Source organism: Acinonyx jubatus, chromosome C2 (assembly GCF_027475565.1).
Source record: "Acinonyx jubatus isolate Ajub_Pintada_27869175 chromosome C2, VMU_Ajub_asm_v1.0, whole genome shotgun sequence".
NCBI lineage: Eukaryota > Metazoa > Chordata > Mammalia > Carnivora > Felidae > Acinonyx > Acinonyx jubatus.
Genome location: NC_069384.1, coordinates 5,858,588 through 5,884,781, shown reverse-complemented (window position 1 = coordinate 5,884,781; position 26,194 = coordinate 5,858,588). Strand labels below are relative to the sequence as shown.

The 26,194-nt window shown below is 46.7% G+C and overlaps 2 protein-coding genes across 6 annotated transcripts in view; both read left to right on the top strand.

The window, feature by feature from the left end:
• Window positions 1-17,371, top strand: part of IGSF5 (immunoglobulin superfamily member 5) — a 97,598-nt gene extending 80,227 nt beyond the window's left edge. For 3 of the 5 annotated variants that reach the window (XR_008297523.1, XR_008297519.1, XR_008297521.1), the window contains 3 exons: window positions 6,673-6,733; window positions 14,204-15,153; window positions 16,879-17,371. The gene's annotated coding sequence lies outside the window, so the exon portion shown is untranslated. Of the gene's footprint in view, window positions 1-1,781; window positions 6,734-14,203; window positions 15,154-16,878 lie in introns of all 5 variants that reach the window. The other 2 variants (XR_008297520.1, XR_008297522.1) reach the window with 1 other exon arrangement.
• Window positions 17,372-17,798: 427 nt separating this feature from the next.
• The window catches only part of PCP4 (Purkinje cell protein 4), a 59,962-nt gene continuing 51,566 nt past the window's right edge, over window positions 17,799-26,194 (top strand). The window contains exon 1 of the mRNA XM_015063200.3: window positions 17,799-17,943. Within this exon, the coding sequence (XP_014918686.1) occupies window positions 17,935-17,943 (9 nt within the window). The 5' untranslated portion in view covers window positions 17,799-17,934. The remainder of the gene's footprint in view (window positions 17,944-26,194) is intronic.

Genomic DNA, 26,194 nt, shown 5'->3' with positions numbered 1-26,194 from the left:
TGGCTGCCCTTTCATCAAGTTTCTTGAAACCAGAAAAGAAGAGTGGAGGCAGAGGTATACTTTTATCATCACCCTTTCTAAACTGCAAGAAATAATTATTGAGGCCTTTTTTAAACACATTAATTCCCTTGTCTGAATAGAGATTGAAATTTGTTAACTGATAATTAATGTCTTTTTTGCCTTTTAATTAAAAGTTAACTGCCAGTGGAAAGTGCCAAGGAAAATTCTCATGCTGTACGCAGTCAGTTAATGCTTCTGTGCTTTCCTGACCCATGGCCAGTTGGAGGGCCAGAGGGTGGCATCTGCATGCAAGTGACAGGTTAGGGACTTGGGGAGCTTGAAATAAAAGTTCTTTCTTTTATGCAAAATTATGCAAAAGGTAAGCCTGGAATAATTAAAAATGAAATCCGTGTCCAAGCCCATAACCCCTTGAGCTACCATTCCAAGCCCTGATTCCTGCTTGCTGGGGAGAAGAAAGCTTTGTTTTGTCTTCCTGAGGAAGACCGATGAGTCATCACAGATAATAGCTTTCTCCAGTATTTTCCATAAGCAGAGGACAGCTCGCCACCATACTCTAAGTCTCCACTGGGATGATACCTCCTTTTTGCCCTTCCAATTGTCATGAGCTGTCACAGATAGCGTTTAAAATTTCCCCAAAGGATTTTCTTCCCACCATTGTTTATACCTTAGTTAACGGCATGTGCTATGTTCTGCCCAAGGTCAGGGGGTGGGACACAATGTTCTTACCTAGAAGTTATTTTTTTTTAGTGCATTTTGCATCATCCAAGTTTAATTTGCATCCTTGTAGGATTCATACTTACCATTTATTGACTCTTATTATGTGCCAAGCACTGTGCTATAGCCCTGAAATGTTCGTTGAAACCCTATGAAATTGCAGATTATTCAAGTGTTTGACCTATAAAACTGGACATTTCCTATGGTTCAACCTAATACCCAATTTCACCTAATCCTCACAATAGATCCAAGGGGGAGGTATCATTTAATTCAAGCTTTGGATGGTGAAGAGCCACGGGTGAGGGAGATTAAGGTATTTGCTTCAGGCCGCATGGCTGGTAGGCTGGCAGAGCCAGCCATCTTATTCTAAATAGCTTGTGTGTTTCCACCTTGCTCTGGGGCTAGGACAGGACCCACACATGTATGTTTCAAAATGCTTGGACTGAAATTCGGGGCTTTTCAACAGGATGCAACACTGTATTCTGAGGAGGCACTTAAGGGGGCTGGTTTAGTGTCACAGTGACTGGGGACGGGGCCCTTTTGGCATTTACTAGGTGGAACAAGGGGACTAAGTACGCTGCAAAGTGTGCGGAGGTCCTGAACAATGATCAGTCATTGTGCTGCAATGTCAACTGCTTCGTCTTTAGCAGCGTGGCCCAAATGAATGCCAGGTTTCTTCAGACAAAAAAACCTGAGACTGCCAGTGTCAGGCCAGCCGCTGGGGCCGTGATTTTTTTTCCTGGACATAGTCAAGCCATCCAGGGGTGGGCACCTAGCTAAGCTGGGTTAATTTCTGGGAAATCTGGCCACATGTACACACAGAAACCCTGTGCAGCAGAAACCACACATGTGAACTTGGGCTTGTGGGTGGCCATCTTTTACTCATATGTGACCTTGAGTACCTGGGAAGGCCAGTTAGTGAGGAAAGAAGGTAGAAGCCAATCATCAATATCTGCTGGTTTCCTAAATCCCTCCCTCCAGGGACTCTCTAGGTCCCAAGTCCAGCCTTGTTCTTGATCACCTGCCTTCTTGTCCTTGGATTCTAGGACACAGCCCACCTCCCTGCAATCAATCCTTCTCTTTGGCTGACACCAGTTGGAAGTGGCTGCTGGTTTTGAAACTAAGATAAGCCTAAGCAAGAGAACTGTACCTGCTCTACCTTTGTGCACACATGATAGAATGTGGAAGATGAACCATTCTTCAGACTCTCTCGTCAGAAAATAAAGTTATCTTTCATGCAAATGAGAAGACACTCATCAATTTGACTCCACGGGAGGTTAATATTTTTAGAGTAGAAAAACTTAGCTTCCATTGTTCAAGGTGAATTTTCCATAATGAAAAAGGCAAATTACCTGTGAAACTGGCAGCTGTTATTAACTAAACAATTTCCAAAGGAAAATTTCCTGGTTTCTGTACTTAAAAACATTTTTACCCCTTTGAAATCCTTCTTTGAAATTGGTCTTGTTGTTCATCTGGAAATGTAGCCAATATTCACCTATTTATTGTGTAGCTAATTTTCATAAAATGGAAATACTTTATTATAAGCGGACTTCATCTTGAAGTAAGAACATGGGTGCTTTCTACATCAAATAACCATTGCGTCCAAATCCTTTTCATCCCGTGGATGTTTTGTGGGCAATAAGAGTGGCTATTTTCCTTGTGCTTGGATCGGCACTGCTTGAGTATTCCAGCTTAATTATCTTGAAGGCTTTATCTTCATCAAAGTCACCAAGCTACTTGGAAATAATAGCTCCAACATTGATTAACAGAATTATGTGTGAATAAATCCCATCCTCAGATGCTGAAAGGAGCCATGACAACAGTAGACATTTATGCCACTCTTATTTTTATAATTACAAGTATTAGATCCCATCATTGTGGAAAAAGAATACACTTCATTTTTTTTTTAAATGAAATGTGCCTATTATACAATGGGAATCAGATTCTCAGCTCATCAGGCACTTGGGGAAGTTCTTGGAGATCTGAGAATTTCTTGGAATTTTTTTGCCAGCATCAACTGTCCAGGTGACTTATCAGCATTCTAGGTAACTTCTGGTGTTTTGGACTGTAACCCAGCTCCTGCAGAGCCCGTGGCTGTACCCCAGGCCTCCATCTGGATGATTCGTGTCTGAACCCCGTTCACTCATTTATCTTTGGTCACACCTCAGGGGGCGAGAGGATGGCCTGTTGAATAGAGTTGGGATTTCCCATGGTCCAGAGCTTCGGGGATGGCAGAGAGTGTGTGTGTAAGAGAGACACAGAGAGGCAGACTGTGAGGGTGGATCTGTCCATCCAGAAGCCCTGACACACACACATCTGTGCAGATGCTCTCTCAGCTCTAGGCACTGTAGCTGCTGTTGTAGTAATCCTCACACTTTCATTTCTGAGTTGTGGGATGTGGGCAGGGAGGCCAGCAGAATAATGACTTCCACAAATATGTCTGCATCTTAATTCATGGGACATGTGAATATATTACCTTGCAGGGCAAAAGGGACTTTGCAGGTGTGATTAAGTTAATGGTTTTGAGGTGGGAAGATTCTCCTGGATTATCCACATGGGTCCATTGTGGTCATAAGCGTCCTCCAGGATCTCACTAAGACAATTCAGGGAGAAGATGGTGAGGTTCTGGAGATGATGGTGAAGTTCATGGAGAAGACAGTGTGACTCATGGAGAAGACAATGTGGCTTCATGGAGAGTATGGTGAGGCTCAAAGAGATAATGATGCAGCTTGACAAAGATGCTCTCTTGACCAAACTCTAGTCAGGCCCTCTGAGCCCTCTTTATGACTAGGCTTCAACCTTGGTTTATAAAATCTGCAGACTCTCAGCACAGATGATTTCACCTCCCACCCCACACTAAGAGACTTAAGCAAACACTAGCATAGTTTCTAACAGCTCAAGGCTGTGTCTCTAGGATGATGACTGCCCTCCCTTAAGTCCTGTCTGGGGGAGCTCAATGCTTCCAAAACCTGGGGGTAGGGAGATAGCCCTCTGAATCTCCTCACAGAGCTGCTACTTTAGAAAGCTTGCCATTATAAATTCTTTCTCTGCCCCTTGGAATATAAATCTACCACATAGAGCTATATTCTCAAGGGCCCCAAAGCTGTCCTGGAGCAACATTCAAGGACATAACTCATTGCTTGCTCCTTGCTCTCAGTCCCTGCGGGAGGGTGAGGGCCTAACGTCAGTGGATGCCATGCTCTAACCTGTACCACTGCCCTCTCTCCTAAAGATGTGAAGTTTGTTTCTCTGTGAATAAGCACCAATGAACAAATCCAAGTGGCCTAATCACATGGACCAACGCCACTTAATACCCCTTAGTGTCTTTCTATTAGCACATCCAGGCCTTTACAAAGTCCCTTGATTTTTGTCCAGGAAGTTGAGTTCAGTTCATGCTGGACCCTCTTCTCTATTGGAATAATTATGACTGAATGAAATTTGTCTTTACCACTTCTGGTGTCAAGCTTGTTGATCTTTGACAAGCACACAGGAGACAGTGGAGTTTCATCTGTTTATAGCCCTCAGGCCTTTACTCCAGAGAGGGACAGACTTATACCACATTTGATCCAGCAACTTTCTTCAGTCCCTCATCACTGCAAAAAGTCTCACTTCTTCTGAAGCCTCAAGCCAAAGCCCCTTCACAGATGGATAAGGTGAACAAAATTTAGGCACTGTTGAAGGGAGGCAGGGACTAATGCAATCAGGTAAAACCTCCTTGTTGCTCATGCCTCTGGGTCCAGACTGAGAGAAGTACTTCCTTTTTTTTTCTGCTCTGGGAACTGTACTCTGCACTTCCTGAGGTGAGTGAGCCCAGTGATATCCTGGTCTGGTAGACTAACCACACCATGCATTCAACTGGAAAAGTACAATGGCCAGTAACAGAAGATGCATTCCTGGCAGATGTATGTTGAGTTGGTGCTCGGTCAACTGATACTAGTACCCATGGATTCCCTCTTTGTTAACCTGTTAATTCAGTCCAGTTTTCACCTATAAGAATTCTTCATGCCCATAATTACCTCCCTTCTGTACCTTGAGATGCAGTCTGGCCTCCTGACTCCAGGATACTGACCTAGCCGGCCCTGCCTAACTCTTCTCATTTGGAACATGATTCACTTACTCATAATCTCAGGCCCTTTCTATCCCTTGGCTCTGGGCTTCTCTGTCTCCTGCACTCAGCAATTCTTTGGGTGACCTCTAGGGGAACTTCCACTGGCTCCTCCCTTCCTATGTCTTGGCTCCACCCTCTCCTATCTTCTCCAGTCCTTGGTCCTCCCATGCCAAACTACATACGGTGAGTGCCACTGGCCTGCCACGGAGACATTGGTGGGCCCCCTCCCTTCTCCCAGGGGCGAAACCCCTTCCTGTAGCTATTCACCTAATTCCCTATATCTCTACCCCCTAGGCTGGTATTTTCACAAGTTTCTGGCTGCTCTTTCAATAGTTGAAATACCTCACGTAGTTCTAGGTATTTTTCCGTGGCACTAGAGATCAAAGGGCTCATAGGACCCTAAAGAATTACTTCTGTCCATGGATCTTATTAAAGGCATTGCTATTACAATTAAGGGGTATGTGTTTACGTGGGAGTGGGCAGTGAGCTTGTCTACACTGTAATGTTCCGGGTAAGGATGTTGCTGTAGATGGCATTCTGGCCCTTGGACTGTTCAGGCCAAAATTGGGCCACTGAATGGAATGTTATTACCCAAAATGTTTTTGACTTGCAGGTATGTGGTTGCAGAAACTATTTTTTTTCAGAAGAGGAAACCATTTTTCGGAAGCCTTTTCAGAAGGCTTTTTCTGGTCAGTTTCTCTATATGATGAAAATGGCCTTGCCTTTTGGGATGCAAGTGTCTGATGGCGTTTATGCATTCTTAAGCTTCGGTCACCACAATGATGCTTTCGTCAAACTATCTCATTTATGAGGCCAGTAACTCTGAGGCTGCTCTGGTGGAACATTCTACTTGCTGCTCCCACCCCTCAGCTGTTTAATTAGGGAATTAAATTTTTCTAAAGACTTTTAGTTTCCTGTGTTTCATTGACTGAGATTTTTCCTAATTTTACAATGTTGGTAATAAGTTCTTCAGCATGATTTAGTATTTGGAATTATTTAAAGCAAGTATTCATATTAAATGGAATGAACTTACCACTTTTTATGCTAATATTTTATAGTCTGGAAAGAACCAAAATGACATGAAGGTTTTGCAGGTTAATTTTGGACCTCATTTTTGCTTTCATTTTGAAAGATATTAGCACAATTTCCCAGCATTCTATTGACACATGCATTAGGTCCAGATAGTGATGACCATATGTAATTCTTCTTTCATGACCCACTTAAATGCTGTACAAGTTGGTGTAGGAGAAGATGCCACTGGGAATATATTATGGTTGTTTACTTACTGTCTCCCCTTTCCCCAGCTTCCACATCTCACACACACACACACACACACACACACACACACACACACACACCCCATGTCTTTGTCTTGCTTTTGTATGCAGTATAACTCCTAGTACAAGAAAGATTCTATTAAGGGGCAGGAGAGAACAATATTAGTGGTATCCACTGTGTTAATACATCCAAGAAGAAAAACCATGATCAAATTTTAAATTTTGATTACCATACAAATTTTTCTTGAGGGAAAATAGTTGGATTGTCTGAATTCAGGGATTGGAAGTTAATATTGTGGGTAACAACAGCTAAATTACCCATGTTCCTGGCATTTTTATTTCCAAGATCACTTGGAGATTCTCACATAGACACTGAGATATGAGACTCATTGCCTCCAATATGACCCACATTGCCTTCTCTGGGATGCTCTTGTAATCATAAACTGCCACTGTGATATTTATGAATTCTACCAATCCCTCAATAGCCCTTGAATGGACATTTCCTCTGATATCAATGAGTCCAAGCATATTATCATATGTGCTCCTATGCAGGAATTTTTCCATGGTATTTTCAAGCACACAAATTTTGGAGTCAGACTGCTTATTTCTAAAGGTAAGACTTCACAGTTACTAACTTTGGGATTCTGGGGAAATTACTAACTTCTCTGAACTGCATGTTCTTTGAAAAAAATGAGGTTAATAAAATTGCCTATCTTATTCAGTTTTGTGGGAACTAAGTGTAATAAGTCACCTGCATCAGGGGCTACACAGGTGGGGTCATCAGGAGGCAGGAACCACACTGGTTTTCACCCAGACAAGCGTTTGTATAACAGTTGATAATGAGGCGTACAGTTGCTGAATGGCTGACCAAAGAGACAAAAAGAGAATTCTAGAGGTGTCATAGAGGTGTCCCTTGAAGGCAGCTATCAACCTGGGGGCTGGTGAACAAAGGGAAGAATCTGGGATTATTAAAATTTAGAAGCTTAGGGGAAGGACCTCAGGGAGTTGAAGTTCAGACCTCTGTCAAGCAGGTGTCGTTCTGCTGGTGCAGTGTCTCTGTGGGGAGTGTAGGGAGACTGATTCTGCAGATGTGGGGAAAACCACTAACTAGATCAAGTCTGGAGGAATTGCCAATCTTGAGGTGAAGAAGCACGGCCACCAATGGGAACAGGGATCAAACAGAAGGAGGAAGAAGGGAACAGGAAGGAACACACCTGTCCTTCCACCTCCAGGCTTGCAGAATCCTGACCATCCATGCTCTCTCTTGGTGGATTCTGGAAGGGAATGGCTGGCCAACTTGAAATGTGGTTTGTAGAATCCCAGATACAGAATCGTAGAATGGGGCTGTATGAAAGAGAGTCTACAATTCCACCATCGCTGCAGTTGTGTCTATGAAATGAACAATAGTATTTCCCTGCTTTTTTTGTATGCCTGGTCATTTTTGGATCCTCGACATTACGAATGTCATATTGTGGGGTGCTAATTTTACTGTAGTCCTTTAAAGAGTGATGGATTGTTTTCCTGGCATGTAGTTAAGTGCACTGTGGGTCACTTTGAGTCTTTTGAGGCTTGGTGTTAAGCTCTGTTGTGGCGAGCCAAGAACAGCCTTTATTCAGGAACTAATTTAACCCTACTTCTAAGGCAAGGCCTGTGTATTTCAAGGTCACTCCATTTTGGCTGGTGGGAACAGGAATGATTTCCAGTTCTGTGGCACCTCCAGGAATTGTCCAGGGGCTCTTTCCCCAGCATTGGGAAGTTTCCTCCACTTTGGTTTCAGAGGGTATTTTTTGCAAAGATCAGTATTCAGTCCAAGGCTGACCAGGGAACCTTCTGCAGCTCTCTCACTACAGCAACCTCTTCTCTGCCATCCAGTCTTGCAAACCTTGGTCTCCCTGGCGCCCCCTGGTGAAAGCAATGCCCTCATTGTGTTTTTCAGACTTCCATGGTATACACACTCTAGCCCTCTATCAAACCTTGGCTGACATGAAATGCAACACTGTCCAAGGTGATGTTATGCAACATTCTGTATCAGTGGATTAAATGCTCTTTAAACCTCCAGTGGTGCTAGAATTGGATAGATAGAGGCCTGTGGGCAACAAAGGAAATACGCCAGAATATATGCCCATTCCAGTTAAGGTGAATTACTGTCTCTTCCAGGGTAGGGGTCTAAAGATGTCAGCTTGCAACCAAAGGGTTGGCTGATCTCCTTGAGGGATGGTGTCATATCAGGGGGCTCACACCTTCTAATCTTCCTTTTATTTTTTTTTAAGTTTATTTACTTATTTTGAGAGAGAGTGTGCAGGCGTGGGAGGAGGGGAGGGGCAGAGAGAGAGAATCCCAAGCAGGCTCCATCCTGTCAGTGCAGAGCCCAATGCAAGGCTTGAACTCACGAACCTTCAGATCATGACTCAAGCCGAAACCAAGAGCTGGACACTTAACCAAGTGAGCCATGTAGGTGCACCAGTTCTCCTTCTTAATAAAGAAGGAAGACAACACACTTGCCAGATCAATGGCCACATACCGCATACCTGAGGCCACATTAGTCTCCTCTGGGAGAGATACCATGTCTGGCACAGCAGTTGCACTTTGGGCTGCTCTTGGGTTGGGATTGTGCAACTCTACTGACGTCTTCCAGGGTCTGTCTGGCTTCTGTAGAGATGAGACTGGTGAACTAAGTAAAGATAAGTTGGAAACCAACACTCCAGTCTCCTTTTGGTCTTGAAGGGTGGCACTGATCTCTGCTATTCTGTTGGAATATGATACTGTTTTTTTTTATGATCATTTTGGCTGGGGTGGGGTGGTTTCAGAGATTTTACTTGGCTGTCCCCACAATGAGAGCTCTTACACCACAAGCCATGGGTCCATTGTGGAGATTCTGCCCATTGCCAAATATGTCTATTTCCAGTGGACCCACTCTGTGTTGCACCTGTTCCAGGACACCGTTTACACTCAGCTCCCTTATACGCTAACAGACAGGCTAATGCTTTCAGTTCCCAGTTTCCACTTGGACCCTGTATTCAACAGTCCTCTAAATTTTAGGGTATTCTCTTTTTTATTTTATAGTTACTCAAGAAAATGGTCATGGGTCCTTCTGAGGAATAACTGGGAAAGTTAACACTACTCACTATGGCTATGATGTGGGTGGGTCCTTTTCCCTGGAGACCTGGCCCCCTTTTCGGTTGACTGCTTCTGAGTCTGTGAACTGGCTCAGATTGAAAACTGGGCAAGGAATCTTGACTTGTTATTGGGATGCTTGCCCTCAGCCTCTTGATTACTCACCTGGGGATCCTTGTACAGATTTGTATAGATCCTCGTACAGACATGTTTACCTTGATTAGGGTTTCTCATGCTCAGCACATGTTGCCCCAGATGATTCTTTGTTGTGGGAGACTGTTGAGAATATCATAGGAAACTTATCAACAACCCTGGTCTCTACACATTAAGTGTCATAAGACTCTCCCTGACCTGATCTCACAAATGTTTCCTCCCAGTTGCGACACCACAAAATGTCTGCAGACATTGCCAGCGTCCCCCGGGGCGGGGGGGGCTGTCCCCTTGCTTCTCCTCTGAGAAGCACTAGTATAGACCGAGAAAGGTCCTTTGTGGTGCATTTATATGCTGTGTCTATGGATGCTATGTTCTATTAACATCTATCAACATAGTGCTCTGTGAGTCAAGCCCACTGGCTGCTCTCAGACCCTTCCACTCATCTTGATTATTGCACCCACCTGCTTTCAATGGTTGACTGTTGCCACTTGGCCTCCGTTATTTCTGGATCCTATCATCCCTGTTGCCATCAGGAAGCCTGGTTCTGTATTGACCCTTGCAGCAGTCCTGGCCTGAGTAGAATAGATACCACTGAGCCACTCAGTGCTGTTGGAAGCACATTTCTTATTGCTTTGGTACAGGCAAAGCCCTCACTGCATATTTATCCAAAGTTATATGGTATGATAGCATATACCCTTAGCATGCCCTCATCACTGAGCCTTTGATCCTCTCTTCCTCTTTTTTTTTTTTTTTGGCCCCTAGCAGTTCTGGCATTTCTACCTCACTCAGTGTGAACCACCACTTCCTGCAAGGTTCCAAAGCCATCCGAGCAGCTTGTTGGAATCATCTCTTGGGGTCTCGGCTGAATGATGAGTGTTCCATCATAGGAGAGTTTTCCCATCTCAACAAACTTTCTCTTGTCCCCACCTCTGGCTTTCTGCCTCCATCTAACTCTCAGAACCCAGCCGCATACGCATTTTCATCATGGCTTCTGCCAGTACGTGTTGGCCAAGCCCCAAGCTCCTTTGGGTTCTTCCCTTACCAGGGTCAACACTTGTGCCAGCTTACATAGTGATTTAACCCTGGTTATGAGTCTGGCAGTCAGGAAGGGAGGTGGGGAAGGCTTGGCATAGGCATGTGCTGTCTTGCAAGAGAGAAGCCTCCGTACCATCTTCAAGTACCAAGAACACCAGCCTTCAACAGGGAGGAGGAGGAGGCCAGTGCTGTAGTCCCAGAGTGATCAGAGGGACCTGGGGGCTCAAGATATTTGCATGCATCTACCCACGACTCAGGATCTTTTTCCCTCCCATAGACCCTGACTTTGGCATAGATGAAGAGAACTTGCTTTCTCTGGCATTTGGCTACACTGTAGTTAGTCTTGGGCGTGTTCCTCTTTTTCTGCCCACAGTCATAGGACATGAGAATTTCTGTTTGCTGCTCGAGAAGCTCTGGGTTCCACACTCAGCCTTCATTTCCTGGTCAATCACTCTCGGCCTTGCCTTATTTTTCTCTATGGCCTTGACTTCCTCAGCAACAGCCTTCTCCTTCCATTGTCCTGCTAATTGTCTTTCTCACCTATTTCTGGAATGGCTCCCTGGGGAGAGGGGGATTCAGGCTGTGATCCAGACAGAACAAATGCCTCAGATGATCCAACAGGAAGCTTTGGAGCTGGAATGGATGACCCTGTAGAGTTGTCCTGAGTTGAGATAAGGGGCCAGGCATTTGTTGGATGTGGAGCTGACAGAACTGGATGTGGGTGGTCACCTGAATGACATGATGACCCTGAGCAAACAGGGCCCTTTGGCTGAGAGCAGCCTCCGAGGGAGGACTGAGTTGAGGGCTGAGTCCATCACCAACACCCAGCACCCTGGGAACAAGCACTTCCATCCTAGGAGTGTGCGGGCCAGGGGGCTCCACTAGAGTGTCCTCTAGAGAGAACCTCAGCCATGGTCCAGATGTCTGAGTCTGCTCAGGCCACCATGGCAGAAGACCACACACATTTATGTCTCTCAGTCCTGGAGGCTGGAAGCCCAAGATCAAGGTTTCAGCAGGGCTGGTTTCTTCCGAAGGCCTCTCTCCTTGGCTTGTAGACGCTGCCTACTCCCCATGTCCTCACATGGCTTTTCTTCATGCACGTGCGTCCATAGTATCTCCTCCTCTTTTTATAAAACGCCAGCCCCATTGGAGTGGGGCCCCACCCTTATGACCCCATTTAAGTTTAATTGTGTCGGTAAAGACCCCATTCTACATACAGCTGCGTCGGGTTTAGGTCTTCAAGGTATGAATTTGGGGGGATGCTATTCAGCCTATAATGCCAGACAAGTGGGCTCTGCAGAATCTGGCTCTGCAGAATCACTGATTTGAAATTTTGGGAAGAGTTGCTGAAGCGTGAACTGGAGGAGTTCACCTGTGCAGGAAGTGCACGCAGGGAAAACAGTTAGAAACTCAATAAAGCACAATTCTGAGAGCCATCGTGACTGCTGGGAGCAGACAGCCTTACCAGCAGGACAGGCATGGCCTTCAGCGATGGGCCAGGGATCCAGGCGTCAGAGACGGGATTGGGGGGGGGGGCTCTTTGAATGCAAACACCGCTGACCTTTTCATCAAAGAGGGAGTTGAGGAGGGTGACATGGGCTCTGCGAGCTCTCCAGGCAGAACTTATCCCCAGGACAGCCTTGGACCTTTAATTGAGCTAAAAGGGACTGCAGGTTGTAAGATGACCTTTTCCTCCATAAACAGGGAGTAATTTAAACCTGAAGAACAATAGTGGCTTCCGGTGGGCCTGCAGCACTTGACACTGGAAGATAAGACAAGACAGGTGCCCAGATCTGACCTGTCCGTGTCTGCCTCCCACACCATCCCCTTTTCTCTCCTATTGCCTGGTGACTTTTAAAGAAAAAGTGACCTCACAGTGTGCCAAGGTGGGCTGGAAATTGCATATGTAGTAAACACAAGTTGTTTCAGGAAAGTGCGAGCCATGGAGGGGGAGGGAGGGAGGAAGGGGGAGTGCCCGAAGGTAACAAATTTCCAATATCTCCAAGAAATAATAAGATGTACACATCTCTGATGCAGAGTGCCCAGTTAAGGGTGACAGAAGAGATGGGGAAACACTCTTGCTGGATGGGAATGAAGGGGGCGGGGCAGGACAGCAGCCGTGCAATATTATTTGCTAAAACCTTGGGAAGCCACCGCCTAATGTTTCTTCTATTAATCTATTTTTCCTTTAATTTAAAAAAAATGTTTATTTATTTTAGAGAGAGAGAGAGAGATCATGAGTGGGGGAGGAGCAGAGAGAACAATACTGCACTGTCAGCACAGAGCCTGAAGTGGGGCTCAAACCCACAAGCCGTGAGATCATGACCTAAACCTAAGTCGGACGCTTAACCGACTGAGTCACCCAGGCGCCTGTTTTCTCACTTCTAAAAGACAAAATTATTACCTTGGAAGGTAAATCTTTTCATTTTATAGAGAAAAGAGTTTTCTTTATTCAGCAGCTTCCATACTCAGTGGCCAGTAGAAAACTTACTTGTTTGGAAGTGGGCATTTATTTATTTATTTATTTTGAGAGAAAGAAAGAGAGAGACAGAGAGAGAGAGAATCCCAAGAAGGCTCTCACTGTGAGTATGGATTCTGACTCAGGGCTCGAACCCATGGAACTATGAGATCATGACCTGAGCCTCTCAAACTCATGGAACCCTGCGATCATGACTTGAGCTGAAATCAAGAGTTGGACACTTAGTTGACTGAGCCACCCAGGCGCTGTGTTTGGGAGTGTTTTTGACAACTAACTCCGTGCACACATAGGGGATGGGAGAGAGAACAGAAGGGGATGGCCTCACCCTCTGTCCAGAAGCTTAAAGTCCAGGAGGGGAGAATCAAGATTTGTGCAAGCCAGCACGCACCCGAATCAGTCATTGGAATAAACAAATGTTTCCTGGAGAGGTCTGTAGAATTACATTGCATGTCTACAATTGTGGCCATAACCAGAGTGGCTTCCTGGCTCTGGGCCACGTGGCCTCCAGAGGTTGGCTGAGGGCTAGCATCTGCAAAGGAGATTAAAATTCAAGGCAGCAGGATGCAAGGTTGGGGATCAAAGGCAGGAGTTCACTGGGTCCACCCTTTGGACTAGGGAATGCTGAGCCTTAGGGATGGGGGCTGCATAGACACCCAGGGACTGCAGGGGGCTCCTGTTTGGGAGGACAGTGAAGGCAGAATGGAGGGAGGGGTCCAGCCACTGACGTTGGGCCAGGAAATCTCTGTCCTAGGAGGATGACCACCTTCTCCCTCCGTCCATGCCTTCCACGTTCAGGGATGAAGCCTGTGCTGCACCTGTGCATGGCAGTGGTTCACAAGGAAGTAGAGAAGCAAAGGCAGGAAAATGATGCAGGGTGTGGGTTTGTTTTTTTTTAAAGCTCCCACACCCTCTGAAATTGTATATATATGATGCATTTGGTATAAAAGTCTGATGAAAAGCCCCAGGTCATCAATATACAGTGGCCCTATAAATAACCCTAAAGGAGGATTTTGAAAGATTGCTTGGTTCAAGTCTGCACCTTCAGGCAGAATCACGCTCCCAAGAAGATGAAAATAATCTATCCATATTATCTGTTTTTTTTTCATAAATTATAGAGCCCCATGTCTGGATCTTAACTCAGAAACGTTGAAGTATTCCCCGAGATCTAATATATGAAGCTATGCGTCTAATTCTCCTGAAGTTCTTTCAAAATTTATTTCTCAGCTCAATATATCTGTTGTTTCTATTTTTGCTTAGGTTGGCAGATGCACGATTTTAATATTTCTTAAATTAATTTTTAAGATTGAAAGCACCAGTGGAGGAGATGAGACACTGAAGAATGGTGAGGCTTTGCCAAGGTCGCGTGGAAAACCGTAGCTCAAGTCAAGGACTCAAGTTCTAAGCTTCTGGTTCATGACTCCATCTACCATGTAATACAGTGTTTGACTAACATGAGTCATGTGAGAAGGCCACATGGATTCTAAAAGGAGGTAGAGGGAGGAGGATGGGCAGGAGGCAGGAGGGAGTGAAAGTTTGGAAGGAGTGCGTGAGGTGTGTGTGTGTGTGTGTGTGTGTGTGTTGTGTGATCACTGTTCTAAACAATGATCCTCAAACATGACTGCTTATTGGAACCACCTGGAAAACTTTAAAGACCATCTACTTACTGTCCTTATCCCTTGGGATTCCAAGATGAGGTCCAGGGACCCTTTGCAATCCTTGGTCTGATGGCTGGTCTGTGGGGACACCACTGCCCCAAGACAAGGGATGGGGCTGGGAGCTGTGGTCCCAGGGCCTACCTGCTGGGGAATGATAGAAGGAACATTCAGTGCCCGAGTGCCTGGGCAGCTGTCCCCTGAGCAAATGTGGAACCAGAACTGTGTGGGGTGCACCCTGGGATGCATTATGTGTAACCCCCAGGTCCTGGTTTCCCATGGCTGCTCTATGGCCACACTCAATTTCACTTTGTGTTTAAAACAGACAGCTCCATGACCCATTGATTGGAGATAACTGTGTTATGAAAGGTGCCCTGGGGAAATCCACAGGGTTAAATTGCATGCTACATGGCAAATACTGGTCTAACTCTCCTTGAGATCCTTCTATTCTTTCCCTAAAAGTCTTCTCCAGCACTTGCTATGACATCTGTATTAGTTTTCTAGGGCTGCCACAAAGTACCACAGGCTGGGTGGTTTCGACGACAGAAACGTATTCTCTCACGATTCTGGAGGCTGGAAGCTGGAAGGCCAAGACCAAGGGTTGGTTTCTTCTCAGGTCTTTCTCCTTGGTTTGTAGATGGCTATCTTCTCCCTGTGTCTTCACAGGGTCTTCCTTCTGTGATGGGTCTGTGTCCTAATCTCCTCTTCTTATATGGACACCAATCCTATTTGATTAGGGCCCACCCATATGGTCTCACTTTAGCTTACTTACCTCTTTTAAGGCTCTATCTCCTCTATTTCTAAATATAGTCACATTTTGAGGTACCGGAGAGTTAGGACCTCAATATATGAATTTTGGAGGGAACGCAATTCAGCCCATAATGCCATCTATCCTCTCTTCCATACCCTTTATAACCCCCGATTTGTTCCAAATTGTATACTCTCCTTGGCAAAGCCACAGCCCATCCCGGGCACCAGTTCTGGCCCTTCCCCCGGAAACACTAGCAGCCGTTCACTGCTCCCCAAACCCCAAGCTGTTGTAAATCCGTATGTGCACTTGTGTTATGAGAAAATTCATGTCTGCACTACAACCAGGCCAGCAGAGCACTGGCTGGTCCTCTGTGTCTCCTCTGTTTGTCCCCTCTGCCTGAGCATAGCCTACAAAACCACACAAGGGACCCTCATCAGGGTTATCACTGGGAGGTAGCACTCTCTACCTCCAAGCACTGGGTGCTCAAAATCCCCAACCAGACAGGCTTTCCCTGGGGAAGGCATGGTTTTTCCATTCATGCAGAGAAGGGAGCCCCGTCCCTCTTCTTCCAGTCGGCTGCGCCTCGGCAGACTCACCCTCCTCCGTCTCCCACTCCCAACCACTGGGGGACCCTAAAGGCACCCTGTCTGGGCCCTCCCACGTGTGACACTGGGGGCAAGGAGGGGTGGGGGAGGAAAAGAATGAGGAGGATGCTGTCAGAATGTGCTGGCAGGCAGCTCCTTTTTTCGCAAAAGATTCGTGTGGTTGGGATAGACAAATAGGTAAACAGTAAAACCTCGGATTGTGAGTAACTTGTTCTGTGAGTGTTCCGCAAGATGACCAAACAGTTCTAATAAATTTTAACTCGATAAACGGGTGATGTCTTGCAATATGAGTAGCACGTGACGCTGAACGTCACGTGATCACAACTGAGCCAATGGTTCTTGAAGTTTGCTTTGATATACAAGTGCTTTGGATTACAAGCGTGTTTCCAGAACGAATCACGCTCGCAAATCAAGGTTTTACTGTATATAACCCATTTCTGTTTCTCTGTGAACGAAGAGTTATTATAATAAATGTACCTGTCTTCCCATTGAAAGGGGACTTTCTGTAGACACATTCCCATGTAAAGTGGCTATAAGTTAAGAAGATCGGCTCCCACAAGCCTTAGGAGTTTTGTGTTTCTTGCTGCTTTCTGTTTGTGGTCACTCACGTTCGTATGGTAGATGCAAGAGCTCTGGGCCCTGGCTCCCGGCCTCAGCCTCCGCAGGTGGCCTGTACTCGCTGGTACCCACTGGGGATGTGTGGCTTTTCTCTCACTCACCGAGGTGGCCCTGAGAAAGGAGGTGAAAGGAGAGGCCACTGTGGCGTTGGCCAGATAGAAGACAATGGAGGGAATCAGAGACAGGCCCGAGCTCAGTGTTGGTTCATCATACAGCTATTGGCAGAGTCTCCCCATGTGGGGTGATGGGTGAGGCCCCCGCGGGGCATCTGAGGACTGTAATAACTGCCCAGTTTCTCATGTATTTACCCACATGGTAGCTGTCACTTGGATATGCTTGTATCTCCCGTAGGTCCTTTGAAGAGTCATCATTTGGCGTATCTGCCATGACAGGGCGTCACTGTCGGAGAATCCCACTTGAACCCAGGGCCAACCTGGAGCTGGCAAGTTGCCAGAGGGTGTCCTGATCAGCCCTGGGCCAACGAGACAGGCCACGGCACCCACCTCATTCCCTGCACTGGCCATGATCCCGGTTGTGAAAGTCAAGGCTTCACTTGGGTGCCGTGAAGGCTCTTCGGGGTCTCACAAGTCCAGGCAAAAGGACTGAACCTCTTTACAGAGAGGCTGGACAGGCTGCAGCAATGAAATCTTTAACAGATTCCACGGTCCAGCCCGCATCTCCCTCCGGATGCTGGTGAAGTTTTTGACAACACAGATAAGGCCGGAGACTTCCTCTCTTGTCACAGCATGACTCTCCCAAGTCGATGTCCCAGCGCTGCTATGACCTCTTGCCAAGGGAGGAGGTACCCGGGATACGAACAGCCTGGCAGATTTGGGGTTGGGGCGGGAGCAGTGGAGAATGTTCTCCTGGAAGTCTGGGATCTGTGCCACAAAGGGGAAGCCGCAGCTCCTGGGAAAGCGAGGGGGAGAGAGAGAGAGAGAGAGAGAGAGCGAGAGAGCGAGCATGGGCTGGTGTTTCCAGAACTGCCCTTCCTCTGAGATGCAAACATTCTTTTCACTGACGTTGAAAACGTATTTGAATCCTGGACCCTTGAATTAGTAAACAATGGCAAACCGGTGATGATCTTTGTACCTCTGACTTTGACCTTTAAAAAAGAAAAAAAAACCACGCACAAATCTAGCAGCTCTTTCCCTTGGCAGAATGTGGGGCTGAGACCCAGCTCACTTCCCACCTGGCTCCACTAGGTGGCCCCTCGTGCTCTCGGATGTCTGCGAGGCGTGCAGACAGGTGAATGAATCTCATTGGCTTACGGGAGGCATGATGCCACCGGGCAGCCCTTTTTAAGAGAAAATCCAGGACCGGTGGAAGAGCGACCCCTGAGCAGCGATCCGGGTGCTGAGCACGGTGCTGAGCGCAGGGATCCCGCGGCTGCCGCGTTACAGCAACATGAGCGAGGTGAGTGGCCCTCGTACTTGGAGAGGGAGACTTGGGGGTGACCAGTGCGCTGGCCGCAGTGGGTCTCGGGAGACGCCAAGGGTCTCCGGGTGGTGGTCGATCAGCCCTGTGACTCTTTGCTCGGAGGGCTGACCCCCGTTGCTATCCTGGTTTGCGGTGGCAGATGCAGAGAGGTTGGTGAAGTTTGCAACTTTTTAAAAATTTGCCTTGGAAAGAAAGGGATGGCTTGTTGGCTTCTGATTTAATCGTGACTTTGGAAAGTGCTTTGGGTTGGACACCTCGGGAGAGAAAGCCGAGGGTCTCAGCCTCGCCGGAGGTTTGCTGTGCTTCCCGCCTGTCCTCACGTGTTTGCTTTGGTGGATGGCTTTCAGGACGCTGGCAGGCGGGCCAGCCGGTGACAGTCAGCCTTGGAAGAGACGTGGGGGAAGGACTGCACGGCTCGGCCGCACAAACTACATCTGCAGCTAGTTAGAGCGTCAGTAAAAGAGGCAAATCGCTCGAACCATGAAAAATCTGTGTGTAGGGATGGGGCTCGGCCACCGGAGAGACTTTGACGTAAGAACAGCTACATTTCTTCTGGTTGCAAGTCCCTTCTCTGAATATGTTTATAGAGACGGTATTTTCTTGGGGGCAAACCTATAGATAGCTCATTTTATTTCAAAAAGATCACATTCTCTTTCTTTTAAACGCGGCAGGTTTGGGGTTGTACAAACCACCCTCTAATTCAGCTCAGTAGTGGAGACAAGTCCGTTTTTATTTCCTTTTGGTCGGCACTTAAATAATTACTTTTATCTTCTCTGTCTTTTTTTTTTGACAGATGGGTGATCCTTTTTTTGGGAATTCTAGAGTAAAATTAACGACTTCAGAAATAAGAGGTGTCTTCACTGTGTTTGTCTCTCCCATGGGTGACTTTTGACATAAACATGACAGGAAGACAGAGGAGGCAAAGCGTAGACGGTTTGGGAATGGGGTTTGGGACGGAGCCAAGGGCTCGAGTGAGGAAGGGGGCAAGTGTGGAGGAAGATGGGAAGGCTGTAAGCCTCTCAGCCCCAGATAAGGCTGGGGGCGGGGCTCCAGTAAAGCCAGTGCACCTCACTTTTGTCTGTTCTCAGCCCCCAGCTTGGCATCTAGCACTCCACTGGTGTTACCTTATTTGCTCCCTCAAATCCTGTGAGGTGGGTGCTGGTATTTATTCCCCATTGACAGATGAGGAAACTGAGGCAGAGAGAAGTTCAAGGTCAGCCGGTTCAAAGTGGGTGGCTAGCAAAGGGCAGGGCTTGGGCGGCCTTGCTGGGCGGCCCACCGCCGGGGGCGGTTTCTGCGCACTGGGAGTCACAGAAGGAGCCGGAGGAGGGTGGGGAGGGGGCGAGGGAAAGGGAGCTGGGGCCTGGAGCAGAGACAGGGCGAGGAGGACCAGGCCTCTGTGCCTTGCAGCCTCCTGGAGACTTCAGAAGCTTCCACCCTGGGTCAGCAACCTGTGCTCACAAGAAGCCATGGCTGGCTGTGGAGAGTGGGCTTCCCAGAGGAGGAGTCAGAAAGCAGTACAGCACTGGGGGCCCTTCTTCGATAGTCAGCTTCCCCCCGGGCTCTTCTGGGGTCGTGGTGTTCCTGCTGGGTCCCCTCCGGCTGTCACCCCATCTGCAGCTGAGGCTGAAGCCCAGCGTCGTGAACACATGAGCTTTCCAGAATGCTTCAGCTCAGCGGTGTTCACCTCACCGTGGGTCCCCCGGGAGAGAGCACACGTCCCACAGCTCAGCCCACGATTAGGGTCACAGCCTCGTTTCTGCTGCACATAAAATTAGGGCAGCTCTGCGGCCGCCCCCCGCCCCTGCCCCATTCCATCAGCCTCGTTAACAGCCAACTGCAAGGGTTTCCTTTAATGTTGCTAAAATCCCGCAGGAGGCGCATCCGTCTCCTCTGCCCCCCTTTGCTTCCGCGACACCCCTTCCAGCTCCTTCTCCCTTTCTCCCTCCTGTCCCTCTTGCACCTAGTCCCCCCTCTGTTACGTGCAGCCCCGGTGCTCTGGCCACCAGCTGGGTGACCAGCTCTCTGCCTGATCCCCGACTTTCCAGGTGTGTGTCCCTCAGAGAGTGGGAGTGAGTCCTTTCACTAGAACTCAAATCTGCTTAAAACATTTAATAAAGTCGAACAGACGCTCCTTTCCGGGTAGAGAACTGAACGTCCCCCCAGCCCAGAGCTTTTGCTTGGTTGGGTGAATTACGTGTGGCTTCTTGTTTTAATAGCTCTCAGGCAGGGGTTGATTCCAGATGATCGTTTGCTTACTCGAGTCACTGATTGCTGCAGAGGGTCAAAGCCAGGGGTTTTGTCAGCCTCTCCTCCGACTTCGGGATTTGCTGGAGTCTGGTGGGCAAAGAGCGCTGGCTCCAGCTGGCAGCGTTTGGTGCCCGCTGCGGAAATCCCTGAGCTCACAGCTGCTCCCCCGGGGCCGTGCTGGGGCGGGGCTGGGAGGAGAGGCCCCCAAAGGGCCAAGTGCTCCCCGGTGGGCCTTGGTCCTACGGGTCTTCTAGCATTTAGGGGGAAGGCGGTGAGAGGTGGGGACTCGGGGACTGAGCCTGGAGCCGGCTTTCAACTGGGTGACTCCACGACCCAGTGTCTCCTCCGTCCCCCGTGGCAATGCATTGCTCGGGGAATGAGGCGATTGAAAAGAGCAGCTCCAGTACAGCGAGGGGAGTCAAGTCCAAATTTAGGGCACCGAGAGAGTGGAGGTGGTTTGTGGGGGTGTCTAATTTACATTTCAGTATTAAAGTATGTCAGATGGGCTGGGAGGTAATTTAGCAGGGATCAAAATGCAGGTTAAGGTGTTTTAACTGGATCAGAAATCCTAACCACCAAAGTCAAGGTTAACAAAGTCACCCTCTTCTCTCTCCGCCTGGACCCCCGCACAGGAGAAGAATGAGACTCCCTTTGTTGAGCCACCAAATAGGAGTCCCATAACACCGACAGTCCCATTTTCTCATCCAGGTGTGCGTTTTTAAGTTGCTTTTCATTTTTTTTAATGTTTGTGTATTTTTGAGAGAGAGAGAGAGAGAGAGAGAGTGAGCACAGGGGGCAGAGAGAGACACACACAGAATCTGAAGCAGGCTGCAGGCTCCGAGCTGTCAGCACAGAGCCCAATGCGGGGCTCAAACCCACGAACCAGGAGATCATGACCTGAGCTGAAGTTGGATGCTTAACCGATGGAGCCACCCAGGTGCCCCTTAAGTTGCTTTTCAAAAGAACTGATTTAGGAGAGCCAGGAGCAAGATTTTCATGCAATAAAGGCACACTTTTGGAGAATCAGTTTGAAAAATGACACCCACCATCACCCTATTTTTGAGGAAGTGTGTGTGTGGTGGGTTCCCATTGCATAATGCATCAGTTGACAGCTATTAATTAGACCTGAGACCCCTTTGGGAAAGCATCTAGGATCCTAACTGTCACCACTCTTTTCTTGCATCGGCTTGGATGGGATGTTGCAACTTGGGACCAGAGTTTCAAGCCTTTCTTCCATCCAGACGTCGCCCACAAAAGGACTGTGCCTGTCAGACGCATGGAGGGAACACACTGAGGACATTTCAGGGCAAATCTTTTGACCCACGTGCCTGTCCTTAGCACAGAATCAGAAGCTACTGCCTACACACTAAGTTTCTAAAGGAAGAAGAGAAGAGTGAACAACATTGTCTGGAGAGAGATATGCAAGGGAAGAAATGCTCCCTTGAATCTTGCAGGGGGCATAGAAAGGACAGGATTTTTGTTTTCAAAAGTAGCCGCCGCTTGGGGCTTACCTAGGCAGCCACTGGGACAACCCATTGCTAAGATAAATAGTAGGGAACAGAACTACAGTGAAAATTGTCATAGTCGTGTGCTTCTTGTGATGTCATAGTGAACCGAGCAGATGCCGGAGGACGGATGAGCAGGCTTGCAGATAACTGTCCAGGGTAGACCAGTTACACCCAGATTCCAAGCGTAACTGCATAAAATGTGAATTTTCCAACTGGCCCCAAAGGCCTGGCAGCAGCAGGCCAAATGACGACCCTGCTTCTTCTATACGTATAACCTCATTTGGGGATGTACCAGTCAGTGGCAGAGACACGGGAAGATCCAGCAAGATCCCCCTGGTTTCTCTGGATCACACCGGGATGGGCACTGTCTCTACTCTACCTGGGGATGTTAGGTCTAGGAAGACACCAGGTCCAACTTTGGTTCCCAGTGCAACTTTTCTTGCATGGGCAGAGGTCCCAATGCAGCCTGGAAATGTGTTTGCTGGGCTGATGGTTTATGGATTGCCATAAACTTTGTTCCCCCGGTCCCGCACCTCATTATCGGATTGTGTGTGGTTAAGAAGTCTCACTGTTTTTCTCTTTTGGATTGAGTCAATGACTTGCAGTTGATTTTATTAAAGGTTTAGTTGAATAGTGTGATCAAGATGAAAAGGAAATACAGGTTTTTGTTGTGGGAAGTGCCTTGAATTATGATGAATACGTTCTCTGAACTTTTTTTTTATTATAATTTCTGCCTCAGTGCTTCATTAGAGGTGTTGTTATAGGTGGAAGGCGTTCACACTGCATCTGGGGGCCTTCTGTCCTCAGTGAACTGTGTGCCCTGTACCATTTGAACACCTGAACAATATCATGAGCCCAAGCCTGGGGCTTTTCATTAATTTAGAATGGCTTTCTAGAAAGGGCTTCTCACTGCGGGGGAAAGAAGGACTTTAGGGGATGCATATGCACAGATTTATATAATATTTGGCTGATAGTTTTATAAAACACAGCATTAAAGCTCATGCTGTTATTGTCTTAGTCTGTTCAGGCTGCTATAATAAAGTATCACAGATTGAACAGCTTATAAATCATAGGAATTTATTGCTCACGGTTCTGAAAGCTGGGAGGGAGTCTGAGATCAGGGAGCCAGTGTGATTTGGTGAGAACCCTCTTCTTGGTTCACAGACAGCCTTCTCCCTCCTGTGTCCTCATATGGTGGAAGGAGGGACAGGGAGCTCCTTGGGGTCTCTTTTTGTGAGGGCACAAGTCCCATTCACTGGGGCCCCCCACTCGTGACCTGATCACTCCCAAAGGCCCCACCTTGTCATGCCTTCACCGTGGGGGTTAGGATTTCAGCACATGAATTTTGAAAAACACAAACATCCAGACCATAGCAAGTATTATGGTTGCATTTTTATTTATTAGCATTATCCCCCCTAGATTGTGAGCTTCCTGGGGACAGGAACAACTTTACATTGTCCACCGGACCTGGCTCCTGGTCTGGCACTTGGTAACGTTCCCTTATTGGATGAATAAATACATTTGGGGGTATGGGTTTATCAGTTAATGTGACCAACAGACCAGACCCCCTCTTTTCTAAACGTTGAGATTTGTGGTCCAGACAAGTTTGGGGAAGAAAAGTTCTATCTTTTGTTTTTTACTCCCGGTTTGAAACCTGGGTTTGCCATTGAAATCCTTTTAAGTTGGAAATGGATACATTGTCAGATATACAAAAGAAGTGCGCTGATGGCAGGCAAAGCGATGAGAACTGGAGAGAATCTGGACAGGAAGAACTCTTGGCATTTGGAAAAATGTCAAGGAAAACAGGGACGCTGAGGGAGGGACAGAGAATTCTAATATCCTACAGTTGGGGGTCGTCTCCCTTGGGACTATTTCACTTCAGATAAGCTCTATGAAATTCAAACAAAAGGAGCTTCAGCCAGAGAGGCAGAGCCCGTGAATGCCCTACAAAGCTGTTGGCTGTACTGAAATAGAAAACCAATTTGACTGTGCTTACAGGGGGATAAGAGAGAGCCCGAGCAGAGCTTTAGGAAGATTCGTGCCGAATCACAGTCGTCCAGACTGCAGATCCTGGCACACCGTTGAAGGCAAAATATACTTTGTGTACAGGAAGCACAGCATCTATTCAAGTTTTTAATTGCTATTTAAAAATTAGCCATTGATGTTTCTCTGAATTAACCAAATGTTTTCATTTCTAATTGCATATTTAAATATCTTAAGTTGGTTTATATTTGAGCTAGGAAGACGTGACCATTCCTACACAAAAAGCGATGGGCTTGTGTGTCTTCCCCTGGGAGGTTAGGCACTGAGATGTACGACCGTGTCCCTGTGCAGTCCAACAGGCTGTGACTCCACGTTCCTATCGTCCCCAGGTATCAACTGTTTACCATTCTTCATCCACCTTTGGAATGAAGTGAGGTATAAGTAATGAGATACAGGTACAGGTGCACTTTGGGAATGGGTATGAGAATGTTCTACAGATCGTTGTTCTGTGCCATAAGCCAAGCAAGGCTGACACACCCACCGGTGGCCCAGACCTATAAATCCAGCATCCATTTCTGGGCTGTTGTACATGAACAATTCCGTGTAAGTTACACATGCCAGGCATCAATCTGCTTGAATATTGTTTGTGCCTTACACATAGCCCGAAATTTATGCCTCAGAATCTCACTGAATTGCTTCTCGTTCCACTTCTGAAAGGAAACGCTTGGCCATGTTTATAACATTGCCAGTGGAAAAATCAATCACCCACTAAATGCCATTATTTTACATTTTACTCTAAAACTGCCACCTTATAAATAAAAAGAAGACAAATTGGAATCATAAAGCAGGTAGGTAATCATCCACAAATTGAAAATTCTCCTGCAGAACATCTAAGGGGAAAGAAGCCAAAAAGTGTGAATTGATAGAATTATTGCAATAAGGCAGTTTTCATACCACAATGGAAACTAGACTAGAGAACAGGAGAGTCCTTTTCCCTGGAAGGTTTCTGCCTCTGGTTTGAGGAAGTCATGGGCTTTGCCAAGACTGAAATACCTCAATCATCCACACTTCAAGCCTTCACCCAATGGTCTGGATTGCCTTTTGAGTGTTAGTTTTTAAATAATTTGTTTATGACTCCCGGACAGCTATTTGATAGCTGGGGTTGGACCTGGTTTGGCTTGAGATCATGCTTTTCCTGCTATCACAATCCCAAACTGTGGAGGAGAGTCGTGACAAAAGAAACGGTCATCTGTCCTCATACCCCCACATCTGTGGCTTGGCTAAAGTTCTAACAAAGTGATTAGTTATTTTAAATTTATGCAATGCCTGGAAAGAAGACCCTGCAGGTAGCAATACTCATTAACATTTGTCTTACCCAAACAAGACAGTTAAAATGGGGCAAGAAAGTGTGTTCTCTCTTTTCCGCCAAGATTTTCTTCTTTAGTCAATATACTTTTATGTCCATCAAGGGCTAAGTCCCACTATTTAAAAATTATTAAGAAATTATGCCTGTTAATTATTTTTAAAGAATGTTTTAAAGATTTTTTTTTTATTTTTAAGTAATCTCTATACCCAACATGGGGCTTGAACTTACAACCCCAAAGATCAAGAGTTGCACGCACTCCCAACTGAGCTAGCCAGGCGCCTGGAAGGTTCTTACATATATAAATGGAAGGTTCTTACATATATAATTTCCTTATTAAGTAACATCACTCTTTCATTAGGGATTATTAGAAAAATAGCACTTTTATTTCCCTGAGCCTGGCTAAATGGCACAGTATACCTGGACTTTTCCTTTTCACATTTCTCGACACCTGTTTGATACACCAAGAAATCCCCGATGCCACGAATTGGTCAGATAGTCCTGGTAACGGGACTTCCTTGTGAGCCTAACTTGATGGCTGTGGTTTAGAGGCTCATGTTGGTGCTCATGAAGATATCCTAGAACGAATCTAGCAGGATCAGTTCACATTTCTATTGTTTTCTTCTTGCTTTTGCTGACAGTGTTAGTATTCTTTTCAATCTGTGAAATTTTATGCAGGAATTTTATTGGGGTAAAAAAACACATGTCATAAAATTGACCACCTTACCCATTTTTAAGTGTATAAATTCAGTAGTGTGGTTTATTTATTTTGTTACGAAATAGACCTCCAGAACAGTTTCATCTTGTGAAACTGAAATTCTATTACCTATTAAACAGCAAATCCTCTTTCCTGTTCCCCTTATCCCCGGTGACCGCCTTTCTACTTCCTGTCTCTATGTATCAAATGTCTCTATGTATCTGACTCCTCTAGGGACCTTATAGACGTGGAATCACAGAGTATCTGTCCTTTTGTGCCTGGCTGATTATACTCAGCATAAGGTCCTCCAGGTTCGTCCGTGTTGTGGAGTGTGACTAGGCAACACTTTTTTAAACAACATTTTTTAAAATTGATTTATTTTTAGAGAGTGAGATAGAGAGTGAGCATGAGCAGAGGAGGGGCAGA